This window comes from Sebastes fasciatus, chromosome 10 (genome assembly GCF_043250625.1).
Source record: "Sebastes fasciatus isolate fSebFas1 chromosome 10, fSebFas1.pri, whole genome shotgun sequence".
Lineage (NCBI taxonomy): Eukaryota > Metazoa > Chordata > Actinopteri > Perciformes > Sebastidae > Sebastes > Sebastes fasciatus.
In genome coordinates, this window is record NC_133804.1 from 25,653,041 (window position 1) to 25,665,736 (window position 12,696).

Below are 12,696 nucleotides of genomic sequence, written 5' to 3' on the forward strand. Positions count from 1 at the left end.
TTCACATGTGGTTTTAACTTTGTCTACTTGTTAAAATATGGAGAGCTGCCAACGTTGGAAGGCTAAGAGACAGCAGGCACATCCCAGAGTTTCCCCTGACCATGGTGGCAGCTTCTCGCTTTCCTGAGCCTCGCGGATCAAGAGATTAAAACCCTTTCGGTGGGGTGTCCGATTAAAAGGGCCTGATATGCTCTCTGGGCTTTCCCCTCCATGGATACAGCTCCACCAGTCTGTACCACACAAGCCAGCAAGTTAGACGAGCGGTGGCGACTAACCTACACAGTCCACTACATTGCTATTAAAATCACTGTTGCTCCAGATGTCAATTATTGTAAAAAAGTAAGCTTCTCCTGCCTAACGAATGTTGGTGGATGTGCAACACATCTCCAAAAAGTATGTTTGTTTACACGGTATCATATTACTGCCAGTTGGTAACAAGTTTATAAGGATTATTGGTGACAAAATGTCAAGTAAATAAATAAAGAAAAGCATGTTGTGTTATTGGTACAGAGAAGGGCATCAGTGTCTAGTCCCGTTACGATTTCTATCTAATTTATCATCCAAGCCCAACAAGCGAGGATAAAACAGTTGGGCCTCTGTCTTTAGTACATAAATAGTATTTCAATAAAATGTTCAAAGATAAGGAGACAGCACTCATGGCCAAGCAATCGTCAAAAGATAAAGCCATAAACGCCCATAAAAACATAATAAATCAACATGAATTGTACTACGATGGTGTAAGTCAACGTGTGCCTTGTTGCAGTAAAGATAAAATGCAGCAATAAGAGAATGGGAATCACCGGTCTCCAGAGGAAAGATAAGCAGTCTGGGAATTCCACCTATAGCAGCCAATCATGAGCCTACTATAGTGATGTCATTACTGTAATAAGATCAGGTGGCTGTTATTGACTCTACCTGTGGTGTGCTGGGCTAAATGAATATTTACACAAGCCTCCATTTGCATGCTAAAAACATAAGAAAACAAAAGTCTAATGAAGGGGCAGGAAGAGAAGATAAAGATATTCCCCATGAAAATACAAGACACCTTTTTACTCCTCACTGCAGAATATGGAGCTAAGACAATTGTTAAACAAGCCAAACTTAGATTATTGCACTCATGTTTCTCTATGTTTTATTAAATTGCCATTTGTGTTGGCTTGTCTGCTTCTTTTTTCTCACTTGAGGTGCACTTGTGTCGGGCTTTTATCCTGCTTTGACTGTAGAAACTATGATATTTTACCAATAACAATGGCTGAATTAGAAAGACGTGCAACTGGTGCTGTTTAGCCTTTCTTTGTTAAAAGTAGTAACATCCTACGATACTTCTTTTAAGGATCTTTTTAAGTGTGTATAGAGGCTACTACTCAATTGGTCGAGTGCTTTTGCTAGATTCCTGGAAAACCAGTCAAATCACTGTTGAGAGATCTTGTTCAATGAGGGTATTACTCAAATGACAGCACATCTTGAAGACTATATATTATTACAGTCATACTATATTAGCAGGAAATGCTAATACTGCTGATATCAAGCATCAACATACAATTGAATCGATTAAACTATTAAATTGACTACAACTATTTTGATAATCGACTAATATGCCATTTTTCACCATTTTATGACATCTTATAGACCAAACAACTAATCGATTAATCAAGAATATAATCGACACATTAATTGACAATGAAAATAATCTTTAGTTACAGCCTTACTACAAACTTATCAGATTTTCACGACACAATTATTGTGGCCAAAAGTATTCATGATAATGATATTATCGGGATATCTGTAAAATATATATAAAAAAAATAATAAAAAAAACGTGCCGTCAGTCAAATTCATCTTTAACTTTGTTTATTGTGCGTTTTGTCTGTTTTTTGACAAATTAATTACACTCAAAATATGAGAGTAGGGAGGTGGAGAGAGACTTTGTAACCATAACCGTATATATAAAATGATTTAAGAGGTGCTGGGTTTATTTATACGATATTATCATATGTGCATTATTGACATGATATCAATATTTCATTTTAAATATCATTATTATCATCCTATTGTCAATACCGGGATATCTCGAAACCCCTACTGGAGAGTTGCTATTGGCCACATATGACACATGAAGACATAATAGATGTCATAAAATGCAGTGCATTTTAAAAATAAAATAAAATAGCGTTCATAAAAGATGCAGTTATATAGTTTTAGATGTTCATCTGATACAAAAAAAAGCCTCTTAGAAAGAGCTTCTTAGTATCCTCTATAAGGCCTCTCTGCTGCCCTGCTACACAAACTGTGAGGAGGGGAGGATGAGATATATGTCATCAACAATGACACATCTATGACTATTAGAGGCATATTAAGGTGATTTTTCGTTGGGCATGTGTGCTCTGCGATCCAGGAACCGTCCATCAGTGTGATTTACAGCCCAGCCCTGCCTCCCAGAGTGTGTCTATATATGTGTGTGTGTGTGTGTGTGTGTGTGTGGTCCTCCCGACGTGTGAGTGATGCCAGCGGCGCTGACAGCCGATCAATCCGTTTACCGTTCAAGTGCAGATCAGCTCGGGCCTCCAGAGTGTCTCTGCTGGATGGAGCTGCCGGCTGCCTCCAGCACCACGGACAGCTCCACCATCACCAGCAGCATCACCCCCACCAGCAGCGCTGAATGAACCGTGCATGGGGTCAGACTAGTACTTCAGCTGGTGAGGCTTAAAAATATGCCCAAAAAAATATCAACTGCATTGTCATATTCTGCTTTTAAGCTCCTATAGAGGTTAAGAGGTGGGGGTATAAGAGTATTTTAGGGCAGCTTCATCTCTATACTCCATGACATCATCTCCCATCAATCCACCCTGATTTACTGTTAGGACAGATTTCTCTCCAATGCAGAGAGACACCTCCACCAGCACCACCAGCATCAGCAGCACCACCACCACCAGCAGCACTAAATGAACCGTGCATGGGGTCAGACTAGTACGTCATCTGGTGAGGCTTAAAAATACGCCTAAAAAATATCAACTGCATTGTCATATTCTGCTTTAAGTAACTATTTTTTGCACGTAGGATGACGCCAACAGCTCCTATAGGGGTTAAGAGGTGGGAGTATAAGTGAATTTTGGGGCAGCATCATCTCTAAACTCCATGACATCACCTCCCATCAATCCACCCTGATTTACTGCTTGGACACATTTCTCTCCAAATGCATAAAGACACCTGGCGTAATTAATTTCATGGGCGCATTATAAGGAGCTATACAATCAAATAATGTCATCTCAGTGCGTCGTAAAACATAATGAGGGCATCGCTCGTTAAACACACACACACACACACACACACATGTGCACAGCTGGATATGTGTGTGCGCCTGAAGGCAAAATCACTATTACGCATGGATACGTTGCATCTTTTAGCCACATATTGATCCGGTAGTTACATTGGTTTTTCATTTCTATCGCATAATCCATTATTTTACGAGTACATGCAGTGTGCGTGTGTCTGCGCGCGTGAGTGACAGCAAGCACATGGCGGCCGTTTTCTAGTACAACACACTGACACACATCGGAGGAGAGGCTCAATAAGCAGCGAGTCTCTTGGTGATGAGACTATATGGTCTGGTCGGGGTGTTTTTCTGTCGCGTCCTTGGCCATGCCCTGCTGTTCATTCATTCATCTAAGGCTCGATAGAAACCCGATGCAACATCCATTATATTAGCCGGTAATCATATCTATAGAGGGTTAATAAATGAGGGCGATGGAGAGAGAAGGCTGTTACGCGTCGATATGGCTGTATACTTACCGGGGTTTTATCTTGCTGGCTCGGGACTCCATTGCTGTCTGATGCTGCTAATGGTTTCATAATGAAAAAATGTTCACCGGGCGAAAATCTAACATCTCCCGGAGCTGCTCGATGCTACAGCATTTAGACCCCCATCTTCTTCATCCTCCCAGCCGCCTCTCCTCTCCTCTCCTCCGTCTCTCTGGAAGGAGGAGGAGGCTGCTGCTGCTTGACCGTTTTTGGGAGTATCCTCTGTTCCTTTTGGCCTGATTAGTCGCTCCAAACCAACACCAGCTCCTTGCGTTTTATTCCAGCCTCCCTGCTGCTGCTTTGCCACAGAAATATAGTATAAAAACCACAGAGGAGGAGGAGGAGGAGGAGGGAGGAGGAAGAGAGGGAAAAAAATATCCTTTTATCCAAAGCGAAAGCCAGCGTTTGCTCCTCTCCTCTCTCTCTGCGCGCAATCACATCTCCAGTCCGCGATATTAAAGCAGAAAAAACAGGAAAAAAAAAGATGAGGAAAAAATGGCTGACAACACTTTCACTCACGTTTTGCTCCCTCCGCCTCTCCTCTCCTCTCTCTATCTCTATCTGCCCTCCCTCTCTCTCTCGAAAATAAAGCTACACACACAAGACGCCTTTATGCACCATTAGATTATTTGAAGACGCCTGCAGCCTCCACTGAGGTACTGTACGTTAAAGCCCAGTGGTTTGTTTGTAACAGGGAGAGCAGGGGGGAAGTGTGTATGTGTGTCAGGGGTGGAGGATGGGAGGGGGTGGTGGTGGTGGTGGTGGAGTGGAGGAGGAGGAGGAGGAGGTGGAGGGGAGTAAGGACCTCCTCCCTGCCAGACAGTGATGCTGTAAGAGCATCCACTATGGCTGTGCCCCCCCCCTCTGGAGGGTTTACAACACCCCCCCAGCGCAGATGGAAAGATGGAAAGATGGAAAGAGGAGAAGGGCGGATGAGAAAATGAAAGTGAGATGACACAAAGAGCACAAAAAACACGTCAGGATGGAGCTGACACACAGTGGAGAGGTGCAGGAGGGAGACAATGAATTCAAAAAAATGTATACTGTATGGATGGATGGATGATAGAAGGATGAAGGGATGGAGGGAGGAGAGGAGCACAGTGCGGGTTAATGCCATTATCACGCTCACTTCGGCACAAGACCGCGACTGGAGACGGTTGGCATAGTAACGGGGATGAAGGCAAGCCATTTCCTGGGCGGGGGGAGAGACAGAAACGGGGAGACAGCAGTGCACTTCCTCTTGAGAGAGAGAGTGAGTAAAAGAGGCAGAAAGAGAGGAGCATCGTCTCTTAGGAGAAGGAGTAGGGGAAGATGAGAGAGAGGAGGACAAATGAGAACAGAGACTGGCAGCGATGATGTCACTCTGTCACTGTCACTCAGCTGGAATAGCCATGGCAACTGGGTGAGCACGAGCCCCCCTGCACCCACCAACCCACCCACTCACCCAGCCAGCCATCCAGCCCCCCTACACACCCTCCAGGGCTTTCAGTTGCTGTGGCGACGGAAGCAGCGAGACACGGCGAAAATGGAGGAGGGAGGGTAGACGAGTGTGTGTGTGTGTGTGTGTGTGTGTGTGTGTGTGTGTAAAAGAGAAGAGAGTGTGCAATAGACTTCTACTTCACCTTCACTCAGCTGTAGTACAATGAGCAGCAGCGTCACCAACAAATAAACAACACACCTACTCTGCTTTGTGAGAGCAAGAGGGATACAATTATGTATGTGAGTGTATTATGTGTGCTCAGGTGGCAGGCCGTGCCTCTAGAGACTCTGGATATTGGAGCCATACAGAAGGTCCCCGTATATATGAAGGTCTCCAGACACACAGAGATTCCTAGGATGGTGCTTTAAATGACAAAAAAAGACGTCACAGGGAACAATGGAGGGGTTTAAAGGCCAACCGAGACGATAGACTACAGAGCTGCTGCAGTTCATATCATAAAACTACTCAGCAAATTCAAAACACAAAGGACTTAATGTTACCAACTAGAGCTGTCATAATTTACTCTTTATATATCAAGAAGTGTCACACCCCATCAGTCATTTTGTCATGCTGTTTTTCTGAAATGTTGACGCTGTCAATCATTTTCTGTCACACTGTTCCATTACTGTTATTCTCTTGTCATTTTGATGTTTAGAAAAAATAAAAGACAGAACGTTATAAAGCTGCAATACTTTGAATATTAAAATAATGAGTAACTAAACCATCATTTTTGCACTGAGACTACTAGTACTAGAAATATTTTGATGATTAATTGTTTATTCTTTGAGCAAATATGCCAAAAATTCACTGATGTGTGCTTTTTTTCTCTATTTTATTTTATTATATTGTATATTTCTAAGTTTTGGACTGTGGGTTGGGCAAAACAAGATATCTGAAGAAAAAATCAAAAATCAATTGATAATTAATTGGACGGACCCTAACATTCCCATGATTGTTTAATGGCAACAAAAAGTCAAACATGTTGACATGATGGAACACATGACTGCCCGGCTACAACTAATACTGCCTATTTTTATACGGAGATGGACATCAGTTATTGACGATCTTGGATAGGATTTTTCAATACTTTATTGTTTAGATGTAGGCCTGTATTGTTTTTCCCCGTAGGTATATTCGTACCTTCAAATGAAACTCGTGAGCTTGTGTTTACAACGTCGTGTACACAATATGCTTGGTGTTCAGGTGGCGATATTAACGTTACTGTCGGTGTCTCGAGGAGAAATATGAGGATGCTGGGAATATCAACATTTTCCTCAGACATATAAAATTACAGAAAAAAAACAATATACGACTAAAATTACAATATTATTATGCACCGAAAAATTAACTTCCTTGGCCTCCACCATTTCTGACAACGTCAACAAACACGTCACAACTCGTGAACTCTTGAGCTTTCAGAAGCTTTGCACTTATGAGTTGTGAATACCACAAGGGGGGGGGCATTCATATGGACTCTTCTCGTAAACAGGGTCAACACGACCCCATTTGAAGGCAGCATGTGTTTAGGTAGAATCTGAGCTAAATCAGGTCGAAATTGTGCAAAAATTTGCACAAAAGCCGGTATACAAACTCCCATAAATATAAAAACTGTTTCTTAATGTGATTAATTCACATTTGAAATCAACAACAGCTAATCCAATAAAACCAATAAAACATTTGGCACATTATTTTGTTGTTGTGCAGACCAATGAGGCTGGAGCTTTTTGTTATGCTGTGGCTGCTCTGCCTCAGACAATGCCTAGAAAGCAGTGTACTGCTTGCTGGTTTTTGGAGCCGCTCCAGTCCAACTAACGGGGAGCTGAGTGGGAGGAGGTGAGGGGGAGGGAAGCTGGAGACCCGGTATGACATCACCTCTCCTGCCCCGAGCCATGATGTAATGTATCACAACAACTAAAAAGCTCAGGTGCTTCGCTGTGCAGCTCGGTCATTAACGTCTCCAACGATCACCGTGGGGGGAAGAGGACCGAGGGCATCATTACATCACCGCGGCAACGGGGTCGTGTCTGGGGAATATCAGACCTTCCTGCCCAACCCCCTTCGTTTAAAGCTTTCTAGGAACCAACAAGCCAATTAATATTTTTTTTTACTGACTAATCACAAGCTCAATGTAAAGGGAGAGAGGCATCGATCTTACAGGATTGTGACAGTGACGTGGAAAACGCCACTTGAGAATAACATTAGTGCACTCAATAGCAGTGTGTGCTAAATGCATGAGGTGGAGGTGGGGGCGGGGGGTGCCTCATCTGCCATTTGTAAACAGTCTGTGAACCCGGTTAGGCTGCTACTGTTCAATGCATTTGTAGGGTTGGCCATGTGATGGTGTTTTGCTTGCTGATGCGTAACATTAGAGCCATAAAAACCTCATTACGCTGTTGGACGACACCCCCGTGCACCCAAACGTGACACACACAGAAAAGCAAGGGTGATAACAGAAAAACTCATTATTACATGGCAACATCTGCCACCTGCTTTAACGCCTTAATTAAACTCTTTGCAAGTTATGTTCAGAAATAAAGTACAAGGCACAAGGACACATTTCAAGCATTTAGCTGATGATCTGAGTGACTTACAGAGCACACAACCAGCACAGCAAGATGAGATGTTTCTGCATTCACACTCAGACACATACTCCCAAAAAGCATCCAAAAAAACCCATAAACAAACCAACAAACTTTGTCACATCTGGACCGTATGGCTGAGGCTCAGTTCCTCATCCAGTATTTCAGTTCCTCACCCCAAAATTCAATGTTTTGGGACTTTAATGGGCCTCTTTATCCATACCAGCTTTAGAGCAAGAGACTAGAGGTGGTTAAACGATGTAGCTGAACACAGACTGGAGATATGCTTCGGATTTCTATTAAACTAAAACATCACATTGTTCAGAAAATAGCTAAATCACACAGCTTTGACGGGAGACGGAGCTGATATCACAGTGAAGAAAGTGATTGTTAAATTTAACGGTGTGGTGTGGATAATGGTGATTCTTTACACTTTTAGACTGTCGACAAATCACATGAAGAGGCCGAACCCAACAATGCGCTATAGTCTATTTCTGAATACCTGCACACTTGTTTTCCCCCGAAGATACAAGTCTTTAAAAACTGGTCACAAATTTCAGCTCAATATTTTCCTGAAACAGCACAGTAGTTTTTAGCAAACATAACCCAAACAAGAGTAGACAGTTTGTTCGTTAGGGAATATTTTCAGCTGCGGATGAATACATATTCATAGTCAGGAAGACCAGGATATCAAGAAAACCAGAAAAAACATCACTTTGAACATCTGACAGCCTGTAGGAACAACCAGCCAAACAAACAAAAACTCAATCATACATCACCAGCCTTCCTACATCTTACTTGACATGCAATGATTGAGCAGGTCGTTTTTCGGTATCTTGCTCACTTCAACAAAACACATGACTTCTCATAGACGCACACTATTACAGGATCAAACTCAACATTCTCTGATTTATTGATCCGTGTCCATCCTTGTTCACTGAATGTGTTTGCAAGCCAACGGGTGGCCTCATGTGGAGGAAACACAGCGCTCCTGACTGCCAGCTCGGTGCATTAATCCTTGAAGTCGGTCCCATTACGACGACGGCTCTAAATAGCATTGTTAGAACGAGAAAGATGATCTAATAAAGAGACTACATTTTCATAGCTCCGACAGCCCAAGGGATTATTTCATTTATCAAGCTGTTGTCACCTGCACGCTGCTCTGGAAATAATTTGGCAGGAACACAGGCAGCCAAGGCACGTTTAAAAGATTACACTTGTAGGTTCACGGGGGCGAAACATCTGTCGTGCCCCTGCACCTGCTACAAGGTGCATAAATCAGAAGAAGTAAATGAAAAGAGAAGCTCTTGGAGAATAAGTGGCAAAGTGAGATCGCTGGCAAGTGAGCGAGGAGTTGATGAGTAACTCGAGGTTTCCGGATCAGGTTTTAGACTAACTGTGGAAGGTTATGAACTGGAAGTCTTTAACTGTGCAACGATGGCGGGGGCGTGAAGGAGTGAAGTGGTTTAAAGTGTGTCAGTCAGATACATGTTATGTTTCTTGCCCAATGTTCCCGTTTCTGTTCTTTCCATATCAGAAAGAAAGGAAATCTGAGCTAAATGTTAACAGAAGCATGCTGATGTTTAGCAGGTATCATTTTTTACCGTGTTCTCTATTTTAGATCAGCGTTTTAGCAACAACAATTAGCACTTAAGTGCACCTGAGGCTGATGGGATGTCATTACTTTTGAAGGCATTTGGTCATAAAACAAAGTATTGGAAAGTCAAATTTTTGATCCAGCGATGATAGATGAAAAACTAAGAGATCAGCAAAGTTATTAGGATTCATCGTGAAGGGGACATAAACATCTGTAGCAAATTTCATGACAATCAATCATGGCGATCAACATATCCTCAGACAATGGTTCGTATAATATCTTACGAAAAGTTATTCCCCTTTTTTTGTGCATTTTCCTACTTATGTCCATCAACACGTCAATTTATGCTCCTTAAATGCACACAGTTTCTTTCAAAATAAACTTCCATCTTCACAGGAAACAACTAGAGGAAAAGTTAGAGGATCACCAAAGTCAGTAGGTTTCACCCTCCTGGGACCATGAATATCTGAACAACATTTTCACAGCAGTCCATCCAATAGTTGTTGAGATATTTCAGTCTGGACCAATGTGATGGATCGACAAACAGACCAACACTGTCACCCATAAAGCCATGACGCTAGCATGGCTAAAACAAGCCTTGGCTATATCTTCTAAAGGCACTACAGGCCTTTTTGTTATGTTGCTCAAAAACCACACAGGATGAAATCCATCACACGAGAGGCAGTTTCCCACAAACAGATGCCTCAATGAACCAGAATGTAATGAACTGGAGACTCTCAAATATCTAACAAGCTACTTGGTAGGGAAAAAGGCCACACCAAAAAATAAATGACAACTTCTCCGTGATAATTACAATCTGTTGGTGTGTAAAAGGGAAGAGGTCATGAGTGGAGAGTGAAATTATTTCCTTGATGATTCATTATGTCAGGATTTAAAGCGGCTTTTATAGCGTAATTTGATGGAAGGTGCGTGAAGTCAAATGGATCTCTGGGTGAGCAATAACGCCTCATGTGGAATCTGATGTGTTAATTGAAATCGTCTTTTGCAGCTTAACAGTTCATCACATTGTGCAAAAAAGATGGTACATCACGGCTGATATTAACCCAGTGTTACAGACGTTTAAATATGATGTGAATGTTTAATAAAAGTCTCTTTTTTTATGTCTGTAAACCAGACTGCTGTTTCAAACTGAACTAAAAACACCAAACCACTATGATCTTTCATGTTCTCTCTCAATATTAAGATGCATCCAGGGGACTGTTCGCCCAACATGAAGCAAGACAGCTCTACAAATTTTATTTTTAGACACACACAAAACATTTTTAACCATTACCTAACCAGCCGAGCAGAATGAGAATCGTTATGTACGTCTCTCCTGCAGCATTGTTTAACACCAGCTCAACATTGAACAGATCAAACAGTTCTGCTGTGAGAGATTTTGATCTCATTTAAATGACACAAACAACAAAAGCAGCGTACTTTGTTATCCTCGCCATGCAGGCTCATTACCATCGAAATAAATGTCATCTGTCAAGCCTTTTGAAAACACTCAACGGTTAAAAAAGGTCTTTGAATGTCAAAACTGACATGAGAAGCAAATCAAATGTCAGTAAGCGTGTTCTATAACACCGGTTGAGAAATGAACCACAGCCGGTTGTAAATGAGTTGCTCGTTTTTACTCATTTGCACACGGCACAATTCCAGCTGTGTTATCAAGTGTGAACACTCCCAAAATATCTGCTCTATTTCAGTCAAAGTCTGATATCTATTAATAACTATAAACACAGATTTAGCTTTTGGTGTCTGTGTTGGAAGAGAGACACAAACAAAGAAAGACAACTGAGAATAAATATGTATTTTTATTTTATTCTATAATATAGAAAATAAATGAACTATGACCCCTCTTTTCATTAAAGGTCGAGTCCATTATTATTATTATTATTTTTTTTAGGTTTTTATATCATTCTGTAGATTCAAAGTGGTGTTCCTTATGTATTCAAATCCAAGTCAAAGTACATATAATATGTTTCAGCATCAAAATGCTATTTCCCCAACTCAAAAAACTTGAAAAAACATGAGCTGATGTAGGTTTCTGCATAATGACGCTGCTACATGTACAGTATATATACATCCTTATAGTCAGTGTATTAATGTCACATACAGTAACTTAGATGGCGGTTAGCACGCTCCCAGTTTGGAGAAGCAGACAGGAGTACAGAAGCAAAGCAATGTACAGCTGTTTGGACGCCACATTAGTTTGGATACGAAAGTCGCACAATAACACAAACTAACTGATGCAGCGGTAGACCAGCAACTCCCGTGTTCTGCGAAGGTAAAATTACTGTTTTTGTGAATGGAGTCTGGTGGCTTTCAAGAGAGTGATATAATGGCTTCAGTTCTCCATCAGAAAGGGCTGTCTGATAGGAAGGCAAAGCTGTGAAAATATCTTAAATATAGCATACACTTCAACCAATATTGATTTTTTTTTAGATGACTAAAATAAATTTCTCTGCTGCTCCTGTCAACAGACACTTTACCTCGCCATCAGCCATTTACGATGGGGAACTGAAGCCGTTATATTGCCCTCTTAAAAGCCACAAGACTACATTCATAAAAGCACTAATTTTACCTTGCAGAACGTGGGAGTATACATACAACCCTACTTCACAAAATCCAAACTAATCCTTTCAGTTATTTACAAACTTAGCACAGCTAACTTTGACTCAGCGAGTGCCAGCGTTCACATTATTCATAACCTTACTGATTAGCTTTCTTTGGTAACCTACATCACTGCATTTTGCAACGGCTGAGTGGGCGTTTCCATTTGTAAAAAAATGTCACAGAAGGCAGATTGACCCGCTCTTTAACCATCCTGACCATGTTTGACAATTAATCAATTCATCTTCACTGTATTTACCGATTCAAAAATAAATGTAAAATCAATTAATCAATTTATCGGTGGACAGAAAATTAATTATAAAACACATTATAACACCAGCAATTTGAATCTGTCAACTTGGGTTTTGGGAAATTCTGATTCTATTTTATGGACCAAATGATTGACAGATTATTCGAACAGATTAATCAATAATGAAATAATAGCTTCATGCCTAAAAAGCTCCCCAGCATCATTTTAAACAAACAGCCAAAGATGAAGGAATGCAGGAGGAAAGAAAGCTTAAAAAAAAAAGTGTACAATGAAGCGTTTCTTCTCTCACCGCTGTGGTTCCTACACAATGTCTATTCAGAACTGAGGCTTTTGTATCTCCGCGCAGCTGAAG

The 12,696-nt window shown here is 41.4% G+C and overlaps 1 protein-coding gene across 19 annotated transcripts in view; it reads right to left on the bottom strand.

Annotated features, from left to right (window-relative positions):
• Nucleotides 1-12,696, bottom strand: part of rapgef2b (Rap guanine nucleotide exchange factor 2b) — a 125,823-nt gene that overhangs the window by 36,685 nt on the left and 76,442 nt on the right. The window contains exon 1 of one of the 19 annotated variants that reach the window (XM_074649171.1): nt 3,790-4,471. The exons of 16 other annotated variants lie outside the window; for them this stretch is intronic. In XM_074649171.1, coding sequence (XP_074505272.1) covers nt 3,790-3,849 — 60 coding nt within the window. In that variant the 5' untranslated portion in view covers nt 3,850-4,471. Of the gene's footprint in view, nt 1-3,789; nt 4,472-12,696 lie in introns of those variants that run through there. 2 more of the 19 variants (XM_074649174.1, XM_074649173.1) reach the window with 2 other exon arrangements.